General features: G+C 44.2%; 1 protein-coding gene across 6 annotated transcripts in view; it reads left to right on the top strand.

Annotated features, from left to right (window-relative positions):
• The window catches only part of WWC1 (WW and C2 domain containing 1), a 150,642-nt gene that overhangs the window by 63,700 nt on the left and 65,692 nt on the right, over window positions 1-21,250 (top strand). For all 6 annotated transcript variants that reach the window (XM_072756690.1, XM_072756689.1, XM_026007481.2 and 3 more), the window contains exons 2-3: window positions 6,581-6,690; window positions 17,163-17,366. In XM_072756690.1, coding sequence (XP_072612791.1) covers window positions 17,216-17,366 — 151 coding nt within the window. In that variant the 5' untranslated portion in view covers window positions 6,581-6,690; window positions 17,163-17,215. The remainder of the gene's footprint in view (window positions 1-6,580; window positions 6,691-17,162; window positions 17,367-21,250) is intronic.

The following is a 21,250-nucleotide window of genomic DNA, read 5'->3' as shown; positions in this document are numbered from 1 at the left end:
TGCTCATTCCGTAAGAGATTGGGACTTCTAAATTTCACAGAGAAGGGCACTCCTCCTAAAGAGATTATGTAACATGCCCATAGTTGTAGAAGAGGTGGACATGGGTTTCAGACCAGCACAGGATCCTGAGCCTTTGTGGGTAGCAGCTAACCTGTCTCCCCAGTACCTATGATATGGACCACTGTCTTCTATCCTTCCTGCCTGGACTCCTTCCTCCTCCAGCCTTTCCTGACTGTACCCTGTTGCCTCAGTCTTTCCAGTCTCCCAACCCCTTGGCCTTTCACATCTGAACGGCTGACATAGCAGCTTATTAACCATCCCTACATCCTCTAGTTTCCTATGTCTGCAGCCCCAGGTAGCATCCCCACCTCATATACAATCACCAAATGCCATGGTGATGGGTCACTGGCTGTTTTAAGGGCAAGCCTTGGCTCCCTGGCCAGACCCACTGCCCTTAAAGGCAGAAATAAGGCTTATTCAAATGTCAGAGCCCTCATGGTGTCTGGCGTGGGACTAGGCGGTTGTGTCCATGCAGTAAATGTTTGTTGCTGGAAATGGGGGAGAGAGAAAGAAAGCAGAGGGTGAGGCAGGGAGTTTCTCTAGGTCTCCTCCTACAGCATAGCATAGGGGTAGCTCTTAGAACGGAAGCCCATCCTCTGCGTCCCTGTGCCTCCACTCATCACTTATAACAGAAAGATGTTACATGGCTTTTTCCCCCCTCATCAAACTCACCAAAATCGTCCCGCTGCAACTGGCCCTTCCCATTGCTCCCCACCCCAAAAATCACCTTCTGCAAGAGGCTTCCTCTCACACTCCCTCCCTCCCATGCCCCACCCCCATTGCCCTTGATCCCACCACCATGTTGCATTTTTCTAAAGAGCGTGAATCTCTGACATGACATGACTTCAGTGGCTTGCTTCCTGGTTGGGGCGTGTGTCTCAACTAGAATGTAAGGGCAGGTCCCTGTCTGTCTCGTCCGCTTCTGCAGTTGGCGTTTATGAAGTTTCAGCTGTGTTTTGTGTGCAGTCCTCCTAACGAACTCTCTGATGGTTGTTTTTGTCACCCCCAGATTGTCAGATGTGTAGGTAAAGGTGTTTGAACAGCAGAACTCATTAAAGGAAAGGAGGAGAGCTTCAAATATTGCACTTTCTTCCTGCCCTCCACCCTGGCATTCAAGGTGCAAAAGGTGAAAGGGTGGCTTGGAAATGCGGCCCTTCTCTGCAGCAGCCTGGAGGTGGGGCTGTGAAGTTAGGGGTTGTGCAATCTAAGCAATGGGAACTATGCGTGTGAAACACCCCCGGGCGGAGGAGCCGAGGCCGGCCCCCTGTGCCGGGGTGGGACGAGAGGTTCAGCTGAAAGTTTGGACAGTTCTTGGCTTGGAGTCTGGAGGGCCCTTTAGGAAGCCATCCCGCCCAGCTGGCCTCGGAGAGAGCCCGGTTGGGGGCCAGCATTCTGCTGGATGGCGATAAAGAGGTTACTGTGGGAAGCATTTGGATCGCTAGGGAAGCAACAGGAACATGAAAGATAGGTTACGCGTTCCTCAGCCCCCGGAGAATCACCAGCCAGTGTTAGACTTGGCAGCAGGTCTTGCGTCCCTTCTCTGAGCTGCTGCTTAGAAAGGATGCACCGTCTGAATACCGAGTGCTGGCCGTGGCAGGCCGGGAGCCGCTCTCACAGGCCATAGGAAAGTGACAGGGAGCCGCGAGGGGGCCAAGGGGCCTGTGTTGCCAGACAGGTGCGCCAGTGTGCTCCCCACAGGGTGATCCTGGCAGAACCCACCGGTCTCCAAGGTGACACATCCGGGCCGCATTTCCAGGAGGGCCTGTTGTGAAACATTCAGGAATGTTTGTGTTCCTTCAGAGATTGGTAATTAAGAAGAGGCAGAACTAGTTTTTGCTTGGCCCTCTTCCCTCCCTGCCTCTCGCGCCTCCAGCATTTGGGGCATTTCAATTTCATGATTGGGGTTTTCGTTAGTCCAGGACACAGAGGCTGGAGGCTGCCCTGAAGCTGACATGGGGTGAATCGCTTCATTGGAGAATGGGGGCTGGGAGTTCCAGGCAAGCCCCCAAGTCTGGGCCACATCTGAAAGCGGACATCTCTTCCCAGCCCACATTCTTGGCGCTTGCCCAAGGGGAAACATTGTAGGCCAGAGAAGCACCCACAGTTTCCCAGAGGGGACTGGTTTAAACAGACCGTTCTTCTCTCTGGCAGGAAGAGTGAATGCGTGCACGTGCATATATACGTGTGTGTGTGTGTATTTAAATCTTTGTGCAGCTAAAAACACTTCTCTTCATCCTGGTTCTCTGAATGACACATTGCGGCACACTGAATAATTCATCTCCCTCTTGGCATTTGTTCCAGAGAGAATCTTGCTGTCCAGATTTCTTGTAAGTTGCATAGTCTTCCAATAGAAGGTTTTCTGTTTCAGCTTTTCTCTTTCCCATGGAAGAGCTCTGGGAGCTAGGCTACCAGCCCTCTGGCTTTTCCCCCAGGATTGCATCAAAGGGGAACCCTGAATATCAAACCAGAGCCTACCTTTATCCTCGTGCCCTCTCCTTCTGACTTTGGGTCCTCTTGACTCACTCTTCTTTATCCTTGATGGGCATAATGTCTGTGTTCCCTATAAGTGGAAGTCAGCATCTCAGTGGCATATTCTCATGGCAGTCACATATCTGAACCTTGTAGCTAACATTTATCACAGTTCTGACTTCCCAGTATCTAAGGCTGGAACACTCAGTGGAGTTCATGGTTTTCTGGAAAAGTGATGCATTTGGGTACTTTCAGACCTGTCCTATCTCCAGTCTCCATCCTCATCAAGAGTTCAGTGAATTACTAATATCGATGACTTGGATTCTTTGAAACACTTGACTATCTTTTCATCAAGAAGCTGTGGATGATCCAAGTGTATTGAACATCTTTGTACCGAGACTCCGATGATCAAAGGTACAAATATACTGAAGCTCCAGTGCCTTTTGCCTACTTCAGACTTGCCTCAGAAGGTCGAGAGGCATTATCTATATCTCTGGCATAGCTTACTCTGTGTTCCAGTTTGTTCTGAGACTCACTTGGTCTTGTTAATTCTTATTAGCAAAGCCTCGGTTTGGAAATCAGGTAGTGTGGCTTTAGGTTATCGCTCTGAGGTTTACTAACTGTGTGATACTGAGCATGTTTTCTCATTTGTAAAATGGATAAGAGTGCCTGTTATCCGGAGAGAGAACATGACATATATAACTTGCTTTCTAAGCCTAGATTTAGCCATTATTAAATATTTTAATTATACTGATATATGAACATTACAGAGAAATTAGTAAAGAAAAAAATTACATTAAAACCCCTGGACCGAGATGACATTTTTATGTACATCTTTCCAGTTTCCCTTCTATATGTGCTGCCGAAGTGAGCACCCAGTTTCTCTTCTGTACACACACATAAGCACACACAGGCACATGCATGTGTGAACACACATTTTTAGACAAAATATACCATAACAGTATCCTGTAGATGTTCTCTTTCAACAGTGTTGTTTTTCTCATGATCTATTGAGAGCATCCTTCCCTTTTAGCAAAATATAGGACAATACATCATTATTTTTCATTCCTACATATTCATTATTGCAGTCACCCATTCCATAAATATTTATTTGTTTGTGGGGGACACAGGAATCTCTTTTTAGATGCACCATTGATGAAACCATTTAATTGATCCCCAGGGAAGACTTTTGAAAGGCACTGATCCCAGAGGAACTGTCAGGAAGGGACATATCTTCTTGATTTTCTGGGTTGCAAACAGTATATATAATAGGATTCCTGTCTGTGCAGCCAGGCTGGCAGACAGAGCTTTCAGGGCAGAAGCGGGGAGAGGAATTAACCAGAAAGGAAGGTTTGATTCAAGCATGCCCGTTCCCTCACAGATTCTTCTGTCCTCAGTAAGAGAGTGACTCTCTGCAGAGGGGTATGCCTATGTGTGGTTTTTCTTCAGAGGCTCTTTCAGAGATTTGCTGTATCAAATGATGTTGGACGAGACTTGACTCTTTGGTGGTCACTGATCTTCATCCTCTGTAAGGAAGAGAGAACAGACCACTTGGTGAAGTCGGAGGATGAGGAGGCGCTGTGAGACATGGCCTTTTTGTTTCTGAAGCCTGGGTAGGGCATGGGGTGGGCAGGAAGTGTGGGCCGAAAACAGTTTGCAGGAACTTTATCCAGAGTCGCACAATTGTGCCTGAATGAAGAGCTTTCCTTGCCGATGAAAGTCCCTGTCACCTGTGTGTCTTTTCCATTTCTTTCCTCCTCTGACTCTAAGACAGTGGCTTGGCATTTTCCCCAGGGCTCAGGAGGTACACTGAAAACATCAGTCCAAGAGAACCCTTTAGCTCATGACTCTGGAGACACATTTGAGATTCTAGGTTCGTCATTGACTTGGAGAATCGTACTTAGTCTTTTCTAGCCTCAATTTTCCCTTCTAGGGAACAGAGATAACAATAATGTTTTCTGAGCATTCATTCACACCAGGATCTGTGCTAAATGCTCCTAAAATATGACGTTATTTAACCTAGCCAACAGCCTGGACAGTTGTTACTATTATCCCCACTTGTCAGGTAAAAATACTGAGGCTCAGGGGTGCCTGGGTGGCCCAGTCGGTTAAGTGATTTCAGATCAGGTCATGATCTCAGGGTCGTGGGATCAAAACCTTTATGGGTCTCTGCACTCAGCAGAGAGTCTGCTTCTCTCTCTCTCCCTCACTGATCTCTCTCTCTCTCAAATAAATCTTTAAAGAAGAGGAGGGGTGGGCACCTGGATGACTCTGTCGGTTAGGCATCCAGCTCTTGATTTTGGCTCAGGCATCATCATCATCAGGCATCAGGTCATGAGATTGAACCCTGCATCAGCCCTGTGCTCAGCAGGGAGTCTGCTTGAGATTCTCTCTCTCCCTCTGTCCCTCCTCCCCCTCAAATAAATCTTTAAAAAAAAAGAAAGAAAGAAAGAATGAATGAATGATTTAGATGAGGGGCGCCTGGGTGACTAATTTGGTTAGGTGTCTGACTCTTGATTTTGGCTCAGTTCATGATCTCGGGGTCATGAGATCAAGCCCCTGCATCAAGCTCTGCACTGGTCATGGAGCCTGCTTGAGGTTCTCTCCCTCTCCCTCTGCCCTATCCTCCCCACCTCCCTTAAGAAAAGAAAGAAAAAAACTGAGGCTCAAAGAGAACAAGTGGCCAAACCCACATAGCCAATATAAGTGATGATTACTGAATCTTTATTTGATGGAGCAGAGTCTGTTGCATATCCTAGTTACCTCTGGCCTCATCCTCATCGTCTCTCACAATACAGCAGCAAATTGCTAACACAAGCTTTTGGATTCTCCACTTATTCAGCCAGGAGGTGTTTTTCACGACCTACCTGACTTGGATAGATGGTAGCCTATGAATCACCATGTCCTGCCCACCAGGGGCTCTTTCAAGTGTTCCTTTTCCTCCCCATATATTTTGCTTAAGTCTGACTAAGAGTAGGTATAGGAGAGGAGATAGCACAGTATAAGAGAGAGGGCAGTTTCCTGAGGCCTGGAAGGGAAGGTCTTCATTAGGAATCGTAGACCTATTCCAGTCCTCTTTCCTTCTGGCCTGTGGTCATCAGCCTACTGCTTTACCCTGAGAGTGATGAAACAGAGCCTTCTGGACTTCCAGGATTGGGAGAGGTGGGAGCACACAGGAAAGGGAGGACATCTGAATATGTATTTTCAGAAGTGTCAGCCGTGGGAGAGACCAGAGGGGCTTTCTGGATGGGCCACTTGGGCTGACTGGCTGTCTGTCCAGGTGTGACTGGCTGTCTGTCCAGGTGTGACTCCCTGCAGTCTGGCTGAAATGCTTGACCAATGGTTTGCACTGTTTTCCCACCTTGACGGCCTTAGTTCATTTAGTTGGGTGATTACCACCACTGCACACCAAAATGGGGCCTTAGAGAGTAGCTGTTACTAAAAAGATCAGTTTGGCCTGGATTGTCTAGGGAAGGACAGGGGTGGATGTCAGCATTTGGGAACCTAATCAGGAGGTAAATAAATACTTCTTTTGGCCAAATTCATAGGATTAGAACATCTGCTATTCTAGATGCTGCTATAAACCAGCTTTCCAGAGGGCAAGTGGGCTTGACAAATGTGAGCTAGAGCCAGAATGAAGATTGAGGGTGAGGTGGGCAAGTGAGTTGCAGTGAAGAAGCCAGTGAGGGCTGGAGTCCAAGTTCAGAGCAAGGCTTGACCTTCGAACCCTTTTCTGCAAACCTCTCAAAGATGCAGAAACAGAGCCCCCAAGAAGGAAGGTGACTTGCTCAAATCATTCCCAAATGAGTGGCCAAGTGGGGACTGGAATGCAGTTTCCCTGCCTCCCTCCTGGATGATCTAACCTGCTGCTGCAGCCATGCACTCACCTTCCTGGGACGATGGGGGGCCATGGGGACAGCAGGGCTGGGGTCCGTGCGGACTCTGTGGCTCTGTTGGGCCAGCCCAGAGGAGCAGGGAGGCTGAGAGAAGCGGTGAGCTGCAGGGCCTTGGGGACTGTGGGCTGATGGAGTCTGTCTCTCCTCTCTGCCAGGTACACCAAACCGCTCACCTTTGCTGACTGCATTAGTGATGAGTTGCCGCTAGGATGGGAAGAGGCGTATGACCCACAGGTTGGAGATTACTTCATAGACCACAACACCAGTAAGTTCTTGGCCAGCCTCCCTTCCCCATCCTGCACCCCATCCCTCTACCTCCACACCCCTCCCCTCAAGTCTGAAAGAGCTGCCGGCAGAGATTCTTGAAGCCAGATTGTGTTTTGTTTTATATAGAGTTAGACAGAGATGTCAATGTAGATATAGATAGATAATGTATGCTCATACAAAATAACCATTTAGAAGGGTTTTAAATAGAATTTAAAACTCCCCGCTCACAACCCAGCTCCCCAATTTTACAGAAACAGCCACTGCTAATAATTTCTTGTGTATCATTCCAGAAATGTTCCAATTGTATGTTTGTGTATATGCATATATCCTTTTTATGTATATATATCTCAATTTTTGTGCATACGGATTTTTTTCCATGTAAGGCAGATGTGTCATTGCCCCTGGCAGGCCATTTTGGAGCAGCTGGAGCCCCCACATGTCCCTGGCAGTATGCATACATGTGTGTCCATAGTGGATTGGTATGAGTGTACGCCTCCAGCCCCTCATACCAGTCAGCCCACCCTCACTTTGTGTCCATGATCCCAGTGTCCTGATCCAGAGTAAATATTCCTAGTGTCTTTGTCTCTGGGACTATGATGGAGGAATAAATTGAGAAAGGGACAAACATATTGTCTGACAGGTGGAGGAACCCAGGTCACAGTCCTCCTGCCAGGGAGAGTTGATATATATTTGGGCTTCATCCTTAGTACACTTCCTGGCCAGGACTATTTCCTGCCCTCTGAAATTTGCTGCCCCATTCATTTATCCAAAGCCTGTCTCACTCTCAACCTTCTGAAGTGTAGGGTTCCCTTTGTTCTTTCAGGCAAGAGGAGAATGGAATGAAATGGGATGTGCCTGGCCAAACCTGAGGGCTGAGAATAGAGCACAAAATCCTAAAAGCCCCAGTTCACTGAACATACATTCTGTGCAGTGTGCTCAGGCACCTGATAGTCATCATCTCATTTAATCCTCCCTGCTCCCCCATGGAGTGTTAGGATGATTATCCCCATCATATAAATGGAACTTAGAAGTCTAAACTGACTGCTTAACATTCAGAGCTAGAGCACGGTGGAACTGAGGTTTGAGTTGTGCTTCCCCATTCAGTTCCTCCTTGGGGTTTCACTAGCACCTGGCCATGCTCTTTTGTGCCCCTCATCACTCTGTGGTATAACCATTTGCCTGTTGTAAAACAGGACATTATCTAATTCACTGCTCCAGTCCCATACCTGTGCTTGGTAAGGCACATAGTAAGTGTACATTTTTCCTCTGTTAAATAGGAAAGGGCATATGTGCATGAATTCATGACTAAATAAATGAATGAGCAGACTCGGTTGGCACCAAAGTGTAGAAGAGATTCTGAGAGACAGCTAATGGCATTAATTGCATTGTTGGGGGTAGCAGAGGTTTTTATTAGCACTCATGATTGCATGCTGGATAATGAGAAATAAATATGCCTAATTGAGTGTGTACAGGGAATGAGGTTAATGCTTGGAGGGCCGCACGGTATGCTGGGTTAAACACTGATGCACAGGAACCCTAACCAGTCCTCTCCTTGTGTTTAATTGCTGAGTTCATCCCCCTCATTAAAATCTGATGGCGAGAATGGGATTTTAAGGTGCTTCTGGGAGTTGCTGGAGAAATAGAAGGGAGGAAGGAGCAGCAGGCAGTGGCAGAATTTGTTCTTGAGAGGATGATGGTAGAAATGGGGTATATGGGCAGGTGAGTAAATGGGGGGCCACCATAGGAAGAATTCTGATAGTTTTACCAGCTATCAGGCTATTGGGTGCCTCTAGCTCTGAAGTTGTTCTCCTTGGATGGAGGGCACCACTTCTGCAGATGGAGCCAGTGATACAGGTGGAGTGAGTGTGACTCTCGAGGCCCAAGGACTGGACTCGGACCAGTCCTCCGTGTTTGTGTGGTTCATGGACTGAAATTACCTTCTTCCATTATAGACCCAATAGAAATAGGACAAATTAAATCCACCATCTAGCATCCATTGATTCAGCAAATATTCACTGGCCACCTATCATGTTCCAGGTACTGTTCTCAGAACTTGGGATACGTGACAATGCAAAATGGCAAGGTTTCTTCCCCTAATAGAGCTTCCATTTTAGCAGAAAAGCTAAAAAAAAATAAAAGCTAAAGCTAAAAAAAATAAATAACATAAATAAGCTGATTATGTGATGTATTAATTAATTGGAGTATTATGGAAGAAAGAGAAAGAGTGTGAACTGAGACATGTGGGGGTACCTTTGAGGGTAATGGGGAAGGACAGTGGTGATAGTCTTTAGAAAGAAGATCTGGTTTAGAAAATGAGATTTTTAGGAGCTAAGACTTGAGGGAAATAAGGGGGTATTTTAGGTAGAGGAATGGTAGAGCAAGAACTCTGAGAGGTGGTCATGTTCAGCTTGTACAGCAATGGCAAGGAAGCAGGTGTGCACATAGCAGAATGAGTGAGTGAGGAAGCCAGGAGAAGAACATCAGGCCAGAGAGTTGCAGAGCATAGATGGGGTGGAATTTTGCAAGGTGATCTGCCTTATGGGCTCTAGCTTTTGTTCCATGTGAGATGAGAGCCATTGAAGAGTTTTAAGCAGATGAGTGGCATGATCTGCTTTATGTCATAAAAGGGCCACTCTGGCTGCTTTACTGAGAATAGACCTTAGTTGGGCAAACACAGAAGCAGAAATCTTGTGAGAGATGATTACAGTAGTTCAAGTGACCCAGACCAAGGCCACAGTGGTGGAAGTGGCAAAAAGTGGCCAGATGTGGATGTATTTTCAAGGTAGAGCCAATAGGATTTCCTGGTAGATTGCATATGGAGCATGAAAGAGGAATGAATGATGCTCATGGAGACTGAGCAACTGGCAGGATGGAGTGTCATCGACTGGATGGAAAAAACTGGAGGATAACTGAGTTTAGAAGGAAAACAAGAGCTTGGGCATGTTGAGTCTTCCATGTCTGTTACACATTTAAGATATTGCTGGCCAATTTGATAAAGGACTCTGGAGTTTGGAAAAGAGATCTGGGCTAAAATAGTTATTTGGGAGTTGTTGGCATATAGGTAGTATTTAAAGACATGAAACCAGCTGAGGTCATCAAAGGAGTAAATCAAAGACAGAGAAGAGGCCTGAGAAGTGAGGCTTGGGGTCCTCATATTGTAAGGGGATGCAGAGAAGGGAAAAACCAGTGGTGACCTTGAGGAGTGACCAGGAAGGAGAGAGGAAAACCATGCTATCTTAGCAGCTATGTGAAGGAAGTACGTCAAAGAGAGGGTCTTGAATCCTGTTGAATACTTCTGATGGATCATGTACCAAGATGACTGAGATAGACCCAACTTGGGAGGGGAGCTTTGGACAAGGACTCAGGGCAAGAGCCTGACTACAGTGAGTCTGAAAGAAGCTGGAGGAATGAGGAGCAGCAAATATAGACAATGCTTTCCAAAATATGACCCATTTTATTAATTTCAGTACTCCCACTATTTACATCCGTCATAATTAGATGGTTTTAATCAGTGACCAAGTTGTGTGTTTTGCCATTTTCTCTTCATGCTTTGAGTATTTGAGAGATACCATGTAGTCTTTATATTTGTCATTTTTAAAAAAGATTTATTTATTTGAGAGAGAGAGTATGCGTGGGTGTTTGCACAAGTGGGGGAGGGGCAGAGGGAGAGGGAGAGAGAATCCTCAGGCAGACTCTGTGTTGATCACACAGCCAGAGGCCAGCCTCAATCCCACAACCCTGAGATCATGATCTTAGCCAAAACCAAGAGTTGGATGCTCAACGGACTGCACCATCCAAGTGCCACCATATTTGTCATTTTTAATGTATTGAGTAGATGTGGTGTTACATGTTAACACATAAATATACCATAATTGCCCTCATTGCTGACCTTTTGTGTTATTTCCATTTATTTGTCAGAAATAACACTAGAGGGAGAATCTTTATTCATATTGCTTCTCTCCTTTGTGATAATTTCATTTATATTTCCAAATAGAGGATCACAAACTGAAAGGTTATGAACATTTTTGAGACTTCTGGTCCATATTCCTAGATTGATAAGTATTTCCAGAAAATTTTAGCAATCTATATTGCTGCAGGCAGCCAGATTACTGTTTTCCTGATACCTTGATCAGTATGGGGCTATTTTCTTTTCTTTATGTTTTGATAAATCCATCATAGGTTGTAAATTGTTACTTCACTGCTTTTCATTTGCATTCTTTTGCATAGTAACAAGGTTGGGCATTCTCTAGATGTTCAGCTGTTTTTAAGATGATTGTTGTTAAAGCCTTTGTAAAATACAATAGTGTTAGCCACATGGATGGGTGTGTGGTGTGTGTAGAAAGTGGGTGTGTGGTGTGTAGAGGTGGTGGTGTGTGGAATGTGTGTGAACTCATGAGTGTGGAGAACGTGTGTGGAATGTGTTTGTAGGTTGATGTTTGGGGCATGAGGGAGAATAGAGAAGGGGTTCTCAATAATAGTTTCACTCAGCTAAATGTTGGCATAGCTGCTTTTTAGGGAGGGGAACATAAGGGGGTAGAAGATAGGGGGTGATGTTTTACATAGCTAAGTTTATAACATGCTGAATGATTAAACTATGTCCATGTATAGCTTTAATAAAAACGAGAAATTAGCTAGCCAAGGTGATCTAAAAGATCCAAGTGTGAAGTTATCTGTTTGGGTGTGATGGACTTAAGGAAGGGGAGTACCAGCAGAAGAGGCTGGGTCTGGGAGGACTCCCTCAGAAGTGGTTCAGGACTAACAGCTATTAACACAATTCCATAGAACCCCTGGGAGCTTCTGAAAAGCACAGTGTCCTAAAGGACAGTCTTTTCAACAGTTGCTGGTCCACATGGAAGTACATGTCCACTTCTCTCCTTGCCTCACACCGTACATAAAAGAAACCTCAAAATGACCATAGACCCAAACATAAAAGGGAAAACTAGAAGAGATCTAGAAGAAAACATAGGAGAAAACTCTTCAAGATTTTATGGTAGGAAAAGATTTTTTTTTTTTTACACAACACCCAACAATCACTAACTATAAAAGAAAAAAATTGATAAATGGAGTTTCATCAAATTTAAACCTGTGTTCTTCAAAAGTCACCATTAAGAAACTGAAAAGGCAAGCCACGGATAAGGAAAAAAATATTTATGATTCTTACATCTGACAAAGAATGTAAGAATACCATATCAAGAATGTATAAAGAACTCTTATATCTTACAACTTAATATATATATAAAGAAGCCCAACAACTCAATAAAAATTATAAGCAAGAGATTTAAAAAGACACTTTGACTAAAGATATACAAATGACCAGTTAAAAAATGGCCAATAAACACACAAAAGTACACTTTCATCATCATCATTTCCTTAGGGAAACACGAATTAAAACTACAAGGAAGTACCACTGCAACCCCACTGTAATGACTAAAATGAAAAAGATTAACAATGCCCATAGTTGGCGAGGATGTGGAGGAACCAGAACTCTAATATGTTAGTGGTGAGATGTAAATCAGAGCAACCATTTTGGATGGGTGTGTGGTGTGTGTAGAAAGTGGGTGTGTGGTGTGTAGAAGTAGTGGGGTGTGGTATGTGTGTAGAACTCATCAGTTCAAAATGATTGACTTTTTTTTAATAAAATTCAGTATATGCTTATCATGCAACACAGCAGTTCCACTGCTGGATAGTTTTACCTGGGAGAAATGCAAACATGTGCCCATTCAAAGACTTGTACATGCATGTCCATTAAAGCTTTTCATGATAATCCCAAACTAGAGGGGCACCTGGGTGGCTCAGTTGGTTCAGTGTTAGACTCTTGATTTCGGCTCAGGTCATGATCTCAGGGTCCTAGGATCAAGCTCTGCGTTGGGCTCCAATGTCAACAGGGAGTCTGCTCGTGAATTTTCTGTCTCTCCTTTTGCCACCTCCTCCCATTCACAGGCACCCACGCACTCTCTCTCAAACGAATACTTTAAAAAAAAAAAAATCCCAAACTAGAAACAACCTAAAAGTTCATCAAAAAGTGAATTGTGATAACATTCACATAATAGAATATTATTCAGCAATAACAAGAAACAGGTCACTGATAAAACAACATAAATGAGTCTTAAAAGCCTTATGCTGAGCATGAGAAGCAAGGCCCAGAGAGTACACTCTGTATATGGGCCCATTGATGGGAAGTTCTAAACAGGTAGAAGTGGAGGGAGGAGGTGGATGGCGGTGACTGGGAAAGAGTACAGGGATTGTTAAGGTAAAGGGAATGTTTTATACAGTGATTCAAGCAGTGGTTAATGGTGTACACGTTTGTCAGAACATATTGAACTATACACACTTCAAATGCCTGCACTTCATCGTATTTAAATTATGCCTTAATAAAATTGATTTAAGCAATATACTGATACCCACTTCATAGTGCAGACCAATTGAATGGGAATCTCGGGGATAATTCTAACATGCGGCCAGGCTGAAACCAGTATTCTGATGTGGGGTTGTGTGTTGTTTGTCCATGTGTGCATTCATCTTTCTGTGTTGGTTTCTACTATAAAAGAGAGCCTGGGGCAGCCCCCGTGGCCCAGCGGTTTAGCGCCGCCTTTGGCCCAGGGTGTGATCCTGGAGACCTGGGATGGAGTCCCACGTTGGGCTCCCTGCATGGAGCCTGCTTCTCCCTCTGCCTGTGTCTCTGCCTCTCTCTCTCTCTCTCTCTCTCTCAAATAAATAAGTAAAATCTTAAAAAAAAAAAAAAAAAAGAGAAAGCCTGGACCACCAAAAATGGTGGCTGACCAAGCCTTCAATTAAGGCTCTCCCATACATTTATGTTTCAAAGAGTAGGACCTCGGCCACAGGGCGGGCACTACTAAAGGGAGCACTGGAGAGAGGGAGGGCTCATCCACGTGTGCCCTAGCTGCTCGTCTAGGGCCCGGTGATTCAGCGAGCCCTCTGGTGGGTGATCCCACCTGGAGTTCAGCATCACACCTGCCAGCCTAGCCTGCCAGCTTCAGTGATCACTCAGCCCATCTGTGTTGTCACCTCTTAGTGGTTTTCACCTTTGGTGACACATTGGAATTATTTGGGGAGCTTTGCAAATCACCTTTGCCTCATTCCCATCCCCAGAGATTCTGATCTAATTGATCCAGGTTGGGACCTGGGCATCAGGAGTGTTAAAATATGCCCAAGTGATTCTAATGTTGCACTTAGGGCTTCTCAGCCCTATCTGCATTTCAGAGTCACCTGGAGAAGCTTATACAACTCACAATGCCTGGGTCCCACTCCTAGAAATTCTGATGTAAGTGTTCTGGGGCAGAGTTCAGGCTTCTTTGTTTTTGTTTTTTGTAGCTCCTCAGCTGATTCTAATACATTGCCAGGACCCAAAATTACTGGATGAAGTACTAACATTTTTTCTAAAGCAGTTTTGCTGAGAATCTGGGGGAAAAGGCACTTTCATAGGCTGTTTGTGAGGATAAAAATTGATATAACCTTTTGGAAGGTAATTTGGTTGTATCTGCAAAAATTAAATATTTCTATATATTTATATATACCCTCCGACCCAGTAGTCCCTCTATTAAGAAATATATTCTGCAGAATTAATCACACAAGTTCATAAAACTGTTTTTAACAATTGTCACTGCAGTATTGATTGTGGTAGCAAAAAAAATGAAAATAATCCAAAAGTTTCCCAATAGTGGTCTGAGAAACCACTAACACTCTACCATAAATAAAGCTTAATACCATACCATACAATGATATGCAACCATTTAAATGGTTGAAGTAAATTAAAAAATTTAAAAATAAATAAAAACAGTAAAACCAATAAACAAAAAATTGAGTTGCATCTGCACTCATGGGAGGATGAGTATGATACATCATTTGCAGATGGAAGCAGATTACAGACTAGTATATATGACATGGGGCTATTTTGCATTAAAAATAAATTAGTGTATATAGATACATATGTATAAACAGATTGACATATAATCAAAGGATAGTATCTTTTAGTATCTGAGACTCCTAGCAGCATTTACTTCTGGGTAGTAGAATTAGAGACATGGAAACTCTCACTTCGTGTTTTATAAATTTGCAGTGGTGGAATTGTGAGATTTTCCTTTTAGGTATTTTTCAGTATCTTTCCCCAAAAATATAAATTTTAAAAAGTTACAAACTTAAGAAAACATCTCCAACCTGGCGCCATGACCAGCTGTTTCTTTTATGTGGTTTCTGTCAGCTGGAGGTCTCAGGCTAGTGCTTGAAGGGCGGTCAAGAGTCCCTGACTCTGAGAGTCCACATCTACTGATGGGTTATGGGCCCTAGCCTTCTAAATGCTCCCCTTCTTAATTTTTTCTTGCAAATGTCCCTCCTCCTTTCTTAGTGGAAGAGTTGCAAAGTTTTTCTTATGAGAACCAATCTTGTGGCTCCTGCCAGCAATCTTAAGTCCTTGTTTTCTTTTCCAGAAAAAGGGAGGAGGAAAAGCTAAAGGAATTGCTATTCATGGACAGTTCAAAAGCTGGTCCCAGAAAAGAGTTTGTGCTTTCCTCTCAACCACCGTTTGTTTACTTTACCTGAGCAGAAGTGCTTTATAGCTTCCTAGGAGGCAGGGCTGATTATCCTCTTTAGTAAATATAGAAATACATTCAGAGAGGTTAAGCAGCCTGCCCATTGTAACACAGCAATTACTGGCAGGGATGAAAATTTGGCCCTGCTGCTTTTTTTTTTTTTTTTAAGATTTATTTATTTATTTAGAGAGAAAGCATGTGCACACATGCAAGCAGTGGAGAGGGGCAGAGAGAGTGAATCTCAAGCAAACTCTGCGCTGAGCACAGAACCTGGTGCGGGCCTCGATCTTAGGACCTGAGATCAGACCTCAGCTGAAATCAAGAGTCAACCGCTTAACTGAGTGAGCCACACAGGCATCCCGGCCCTGCTGCTTCTGTGATCATTCTCCCTATCCTTTTTTGCGTTCATTAGAAATGCTCATTTGGGCCTGTGCAGGAGGAATGAGAGCTCTAGGGCCTATATAAAAGGAGGCATGAACTCAGATTCTCCAGGAGTTAGAACCATGACCCAAATGAATGAAGCAGACCAGCAGACTGATTCAGTGCTCGGGTCTGTGGCAGACTGTGGACTCAGTGTGGCCAGATCTTTTGAGAAACAAGATATCAGGATTCTAATGTTTAAATCTCCTATTTTTACATACTAGTAACCAACTCAAAACTAATAAAATACTTTGGGTTAAGCAAAACCTGTCTGCTGGCTGGGTTCACCACATGGCCATGATTGTACAGTTTCTGGTGTGTCAGCACCCCCCACTCTCCAACCTCACCCCCCACCTGGGAAGTGGCTGGAGCGTTGGCAGTTGATGGGCATTGATTCTTTGACATTGCTTTGACCTGTTCCATGTCGTTCAGCTGCCTGCTGTCCCTTTTTCTAAATGTCTATCTTTTTGGGTTTTGACTTTTTTTTTTTTCAAATGATCACTATACATATAGATAATTTTTTTCAAAAAGAATGAAGAAAAAATATCCTACTACTACCAAGGCATATCTAGTGCCGATAATGTGCTAAGTTGTCTCCTAATCATTTTGAGAATGTACGTATAATTTCAATAATCAAAATTATTTATATGGTTTGCCCTCTGTACTTCTACTCGTATATCATAGGCCCCTTTCCATTTCATCCTATTTCTTTGAACACACTATTTTTAGTGGCTGTGGCAGTGTATTATGTAAAACACAGCAGACCTATTTGGCCAGTTATTTTCCATGTGACCTTGAGCAAGTTATTTGATCTGTGTCTAGATTTTCCCTTTTGAGTAGTGGGTGTCAAAATGGAATCTTCCCTTTAGGATTAGTGTAAGGATTGAAGGGGTAAATAGATGTAAAGTAGTTAGATCAATACCTGGCATAGAGTAAACATGAACTAAGTGCTAGTTATTATTTTCATTATTATTATTATCCCAGTTTGGTACAAATGTATGTTTGCCTACATATTTTATTATGTTTAATAATAAATTAGTATGGGGTATTATTGGTCAAAGGTATTCACACTTTAAGGGTCTTTATTTGCATACTCCGTCCTCTTCTAAGTATGCTTTAATTTACATTGCCAGCAGGAAATGAGGTCCTTATTTTTTCATACCATCTAAAATATTATTTAATTTTACCAAAACAGATGACCTTAAGCATCTATAATGTCCTTGAGCCTCTATCTAGATTAGAACTCAAACCTGGTCCTTCTCTTGGCTGTTCTGAGACAGATTGACTTTGGGTATGGAAATTGATTCTGGTTATTTTCTGTTCGTTTGCTTAATCCGAGTGGAGAGTCACTGTGGTTTAATAGGTTAAGTTTAACCCATCTGCCTTTATCGTGATTTCCTATTTATTCTGCTTTTTGATTTCTGGTAGTAGATTCCACAGGCCACCGGCCCAACAGATTATTTGTGAGGTGCTGACCTAGGGTGTCTGCTGGGGTCTGTTCCAGAAACCACTCAGATCGAGGACCCACGGGTCCAATGGCGGCGGGAGCAGGAGCACATGCTGAAGGATTACCTGGTGGTGGCCCAGGAGGCGTTGAGCGCGCAGAAGGAGATCTACCAGGTGAAGCGGCAGCGCCTGGAGCTCGCGCAGCAGGAGTATCAGCAGCTGCACGCCGTCTGGGAGCACAAGCTGGGCTCCCAGGTCAGCTGTGAGTACCTCCCACCACCAGCACCCCACCAACACCTCTGCAGGGAGGAGGCAGTGGCTGCACCCAGTCCTGGCTGGCTTGTCTCTCAGCGCTTCTCACATCTGCCTGTTTCCTTCCATCTCTGCTTCTCCGATGCCTCTCCTGCCCCTGCTTGTGCCTTGCAGTGATTCATGTGCCATTTTCGTCCCATTCCTTTCATTCGTTTGCAGTGCTCTCCGACTGCCAGGTGGGTTACAGATCTCCTCATGTAAAGCCCTTCAAAGGCTACAGGGTGTGGGGAGTAGGCAGTTCTTCCGTAACGGATGGAGTTTCAAGTGGGGAAGATGAAAAAGCTTCTGGAGATAGGTGGTGGTGATGGTTGCACAACAACATAGATGTACTTAATGCCTCTGAACTGGACATTGAAAAATGATCAAAGCGGTGAATTTTATGTTACGTATATTTTACCACAGTTTAAAAAAAAAAAAAAAAAAAAAACTTGGCAGCTTCCCATCGTTCCTTCCATGGCTTCTACTGCCATTTGTGATCAGGCCCCCGCTGGCTGCCCCCACCTCGTCTCTTGCGGCCATTCACTGCAGCTCAGGCTCATTCACCAGGCTCCAGAGTCCCCCACTCTACTGCCCTGGCCTGCCCTGCACCTTTCCACCTCGGCGTTCTTGCTCTTGCTGCACCCCTGCATAGAATGCTCTTCGTGCATCCATTTGCACAGCTGGCTCCCTCTGACCCTTCCAGTCTCATTCTTCCTGTCATCTCTGAGAGGCTCACTCTGACAACTCCATCAACAGACTCCCTTCCCCACTGTTAGCCTCTGTAATGCCTCTCTGTTTATTTTCTTCATAGCGTGTGTCACAAGACATCTGCTTACATGTCTGTCTGCATTACCTCCACTGGCGTATTAACTCTGTAAGGGCAGGGCTCCTGTCTTCCCGGTTCACGCTGGTATCCAGGAGAACAAGCATGCTGGGGCCCTAGTCCCTCATACCCAGGGCAGTGCCAGAACAGTACCTGTTCAGGAGTTCACTCACCTTCTCCTAGGTGTTGGGGATTTTTGTCTTATTTCTAGTAACCAATCCCTCCCAGTGCATATTGAGTGCTTAGTACATGTTGGGCCAAACATGCTATTTTGTTGAATCCTCATAATAACCCCTGTGGGCAAGTACAGTTAATGTCCCCTGTCACAGATCAGGAAACAGATTAGAGGGGTCGATGACATGCCCAGGGTCTTAGAGCTAGTGAGAAGCAACAGGAAGTTGTAAACCCATCCCATCTGTCCCACCAGCATTCTCTCTGCGGATCAAGGGGCCAGCATTAGGCTGTGCCATGACTTGGCTGGGTTACCCGACACTTCTCTGGTATGAAGCTCTCACTTTGAGAAGTTTAGTCTGCCAGGGGGACAAAACTTGCCCAATTACTCACTGTCCCAGGCCTACCCTTTTCCTTGGTGACTCAAGCAAACCCCTAGCATCTCAGATTATGGAAAAGAACTTCATTACCTTTTTCTAGGTCAAGTAATGTCCAAGAGACTGCCGTGAGCATTTTAGCATTTAATCTGTTTTAGATAGCTCAGGCTGCCGTCACAGAATCTCACAGAGTTCGTGGCTTACACACCAGAAGTGTATTTTCCCATTGTTCTGGAGGCTAGAAGTCCAAAATCAGGATGTCAGCATGGTGTGGTTCTGGTGAGAGCCCTCCTCCTGGCTGCCAGATGGCTGTCTTCTCATTGTGTCATCACATAGCACAGAGACAGCATGCTACCTGGTGTCTCTTCCTATAGGGTCACTAACCCATCATGAAAGCCCCACCCTTGTGACCTCATCTAAACCTAATCACCTCCCAAAGACTATCTTCAAACTCCATCCCCTTGGGGGCTGGAGCTTCATCATATGGATTGGAGAGGGGAAGGTGGGGGATAGAATTCAATTTATAGTGTTATCCTCACCACAGCCCTGGCAGGGAGATATTTTGTCCCTACTGAAACTCAGGTTTGAAAAGGTTGGGTCTTTTTTTATTCTCTGAAGTCCTGCAGTCTGAAAAGTGACAAGTGTGTATAAAAACAAAACTTCCTATTTGGGGGGACAGGATGCTTTTACGTGGACCAAAAATATCACCCCACAAATCACTCATTTGAGAGAAGTGTATTTTCACATGGGAGAGAACTATAGCCACCACCTCACACAGGTATAAAATTAGCATCACCATAAGGAGACGAACTGGTATTGCATGCCTTCTGATATGATTCAGTAAGAACAGTATGGAGGTTGCCTGACAAAAATGTTTACCATCAATCAAATCAAGAAACACCCAGACAGATCCATAATGTGGAATATCCTACAGGATAATCAGCCTGGAGTCTTTGGGGTAAAAACACACTGAAAAACCAGAAAGAGAGGAAACTATTCTAGACTTTAAAAAAAAAACTCTGGAGACATAAACCAAACTAAATGTCTGTACCCTGATTAGAACTTGGATTAGGGTGGGGGGTAGGAGGCAGCCAAAGAAGACATTCTCAAGCATTTGGAAAATTGTCATAAGTATGATCATCATGTTGTGGCTATGTAGGAGAATGTCCTTGTTCTAAAGACATGCACGTGGCATTGTGTCTGCAGCTTAATTTCCAAAGAGCAGGGGAAAAAAACTATGCCATCACTGTAAGTGAGTCCATCAGTTGCTGCCAATGACATGTTGATGGCTTTGAATATAGGATAGGCTTTCATTTTTGGTGACCATTTTCAATAACCATTTGTTGAGCAATTGCTATGAACCGAATATCCTACTGAGAGAAAGAATTGGAGTGGATGGAAGGATAGATAAAACAAATGTGGCAAAAATGTTAAAAATTGGTGGACATAGGTAAAGGAGGACATATTGATATTATGTTATTCTTTCAAATCCCCTGTACATATAGTTTCCAGAATAAGAGGTCAGGATGGAGAAAAGAGCCAAATGGGCAAGAATAATGGATTCCCACAGAGAAGCCTGGCAGACATTGGACTTTGACATCAGAGAGCCTGGGTTCGAATCTCCATTCCACTGTTACTGTGTTCTCTTGGGAAACATACTTGGCATCTCTTTACATCTGAGATTCCTTCTGTTTAAGTATGAAATGTTAATAGTACCCTCCTCTATTTGGGGCCAGATAAATCTTTATTGTAGGGGCCATCCTGTATATTGTGGGGAATTTGGCAGCACTTCTGGTCTCTACCCACTAGATGCTAGTAGTACCCCTCCACCCCAGGTTGTAATAACCAAAAATACCTCCAGACACTGCCAAATGTACTCTAGGGGGTACAGAATTTCCCCAGTCAAAAACCAATGGTATAGGTAAAACAATACCTTTAGAACATGTTAATGGTTCAATTTTCTTCTTGGCAGGAAATACTTTACATAATATTTTGAAAGTGTGGACTTTGGAGCTGGACTGCCTGGGCTTAAATCCAGGATATGCAACTTACTAGCCGTGTAACCTTGCCCCAGTTATGCCACTTCTCTCCGCCTCAAACTCTTCATCTATAAAATTGATATAATAATGTTATCACCGGGGATCCCTGGGTGGTGCAGCGGTTTAGCGCCTGCCTTTGGCGCAGGGCGCGATCCTGGAGCCTCGGGATCGAATCCCACGTCGGGCTCCCGGTGCATGGAGCCTGCTTCTCCCTCTGCCTGTGTCTCTGCCTCTCTCTCTCTCTCTGTGTGTGACTATCATAAATAAATTTAAAAAAATAATAATGTTATCACCTTCACTGAGGTATTATGGGGTTTAAATTCATTAACAGATATAAGTACTTGGAATAGTACTTGTCATATTCTTAAGCTCTCAATAAATAATAACAATTATCTGATATTATTAATCCATTGGCATTGAAATGACAAAAATGGGATTTTAATAG

This window comes from Vulpes vulpes, chromosome 4, assembly GCF_048418805.1.
Source record: "Vulpes vulpes isolate BD-2025 chromosome 4, VulVul3, whole genome shotgun sequence".
NCBI lineage: Eukaryota > Metazoa > Chordata > Mammalia > Carnivora > Canidae > Vulpes > Vulpes vulpes.
This window is presented reverse-complemented; position numbering and strand designations above follow the sequence as displayed.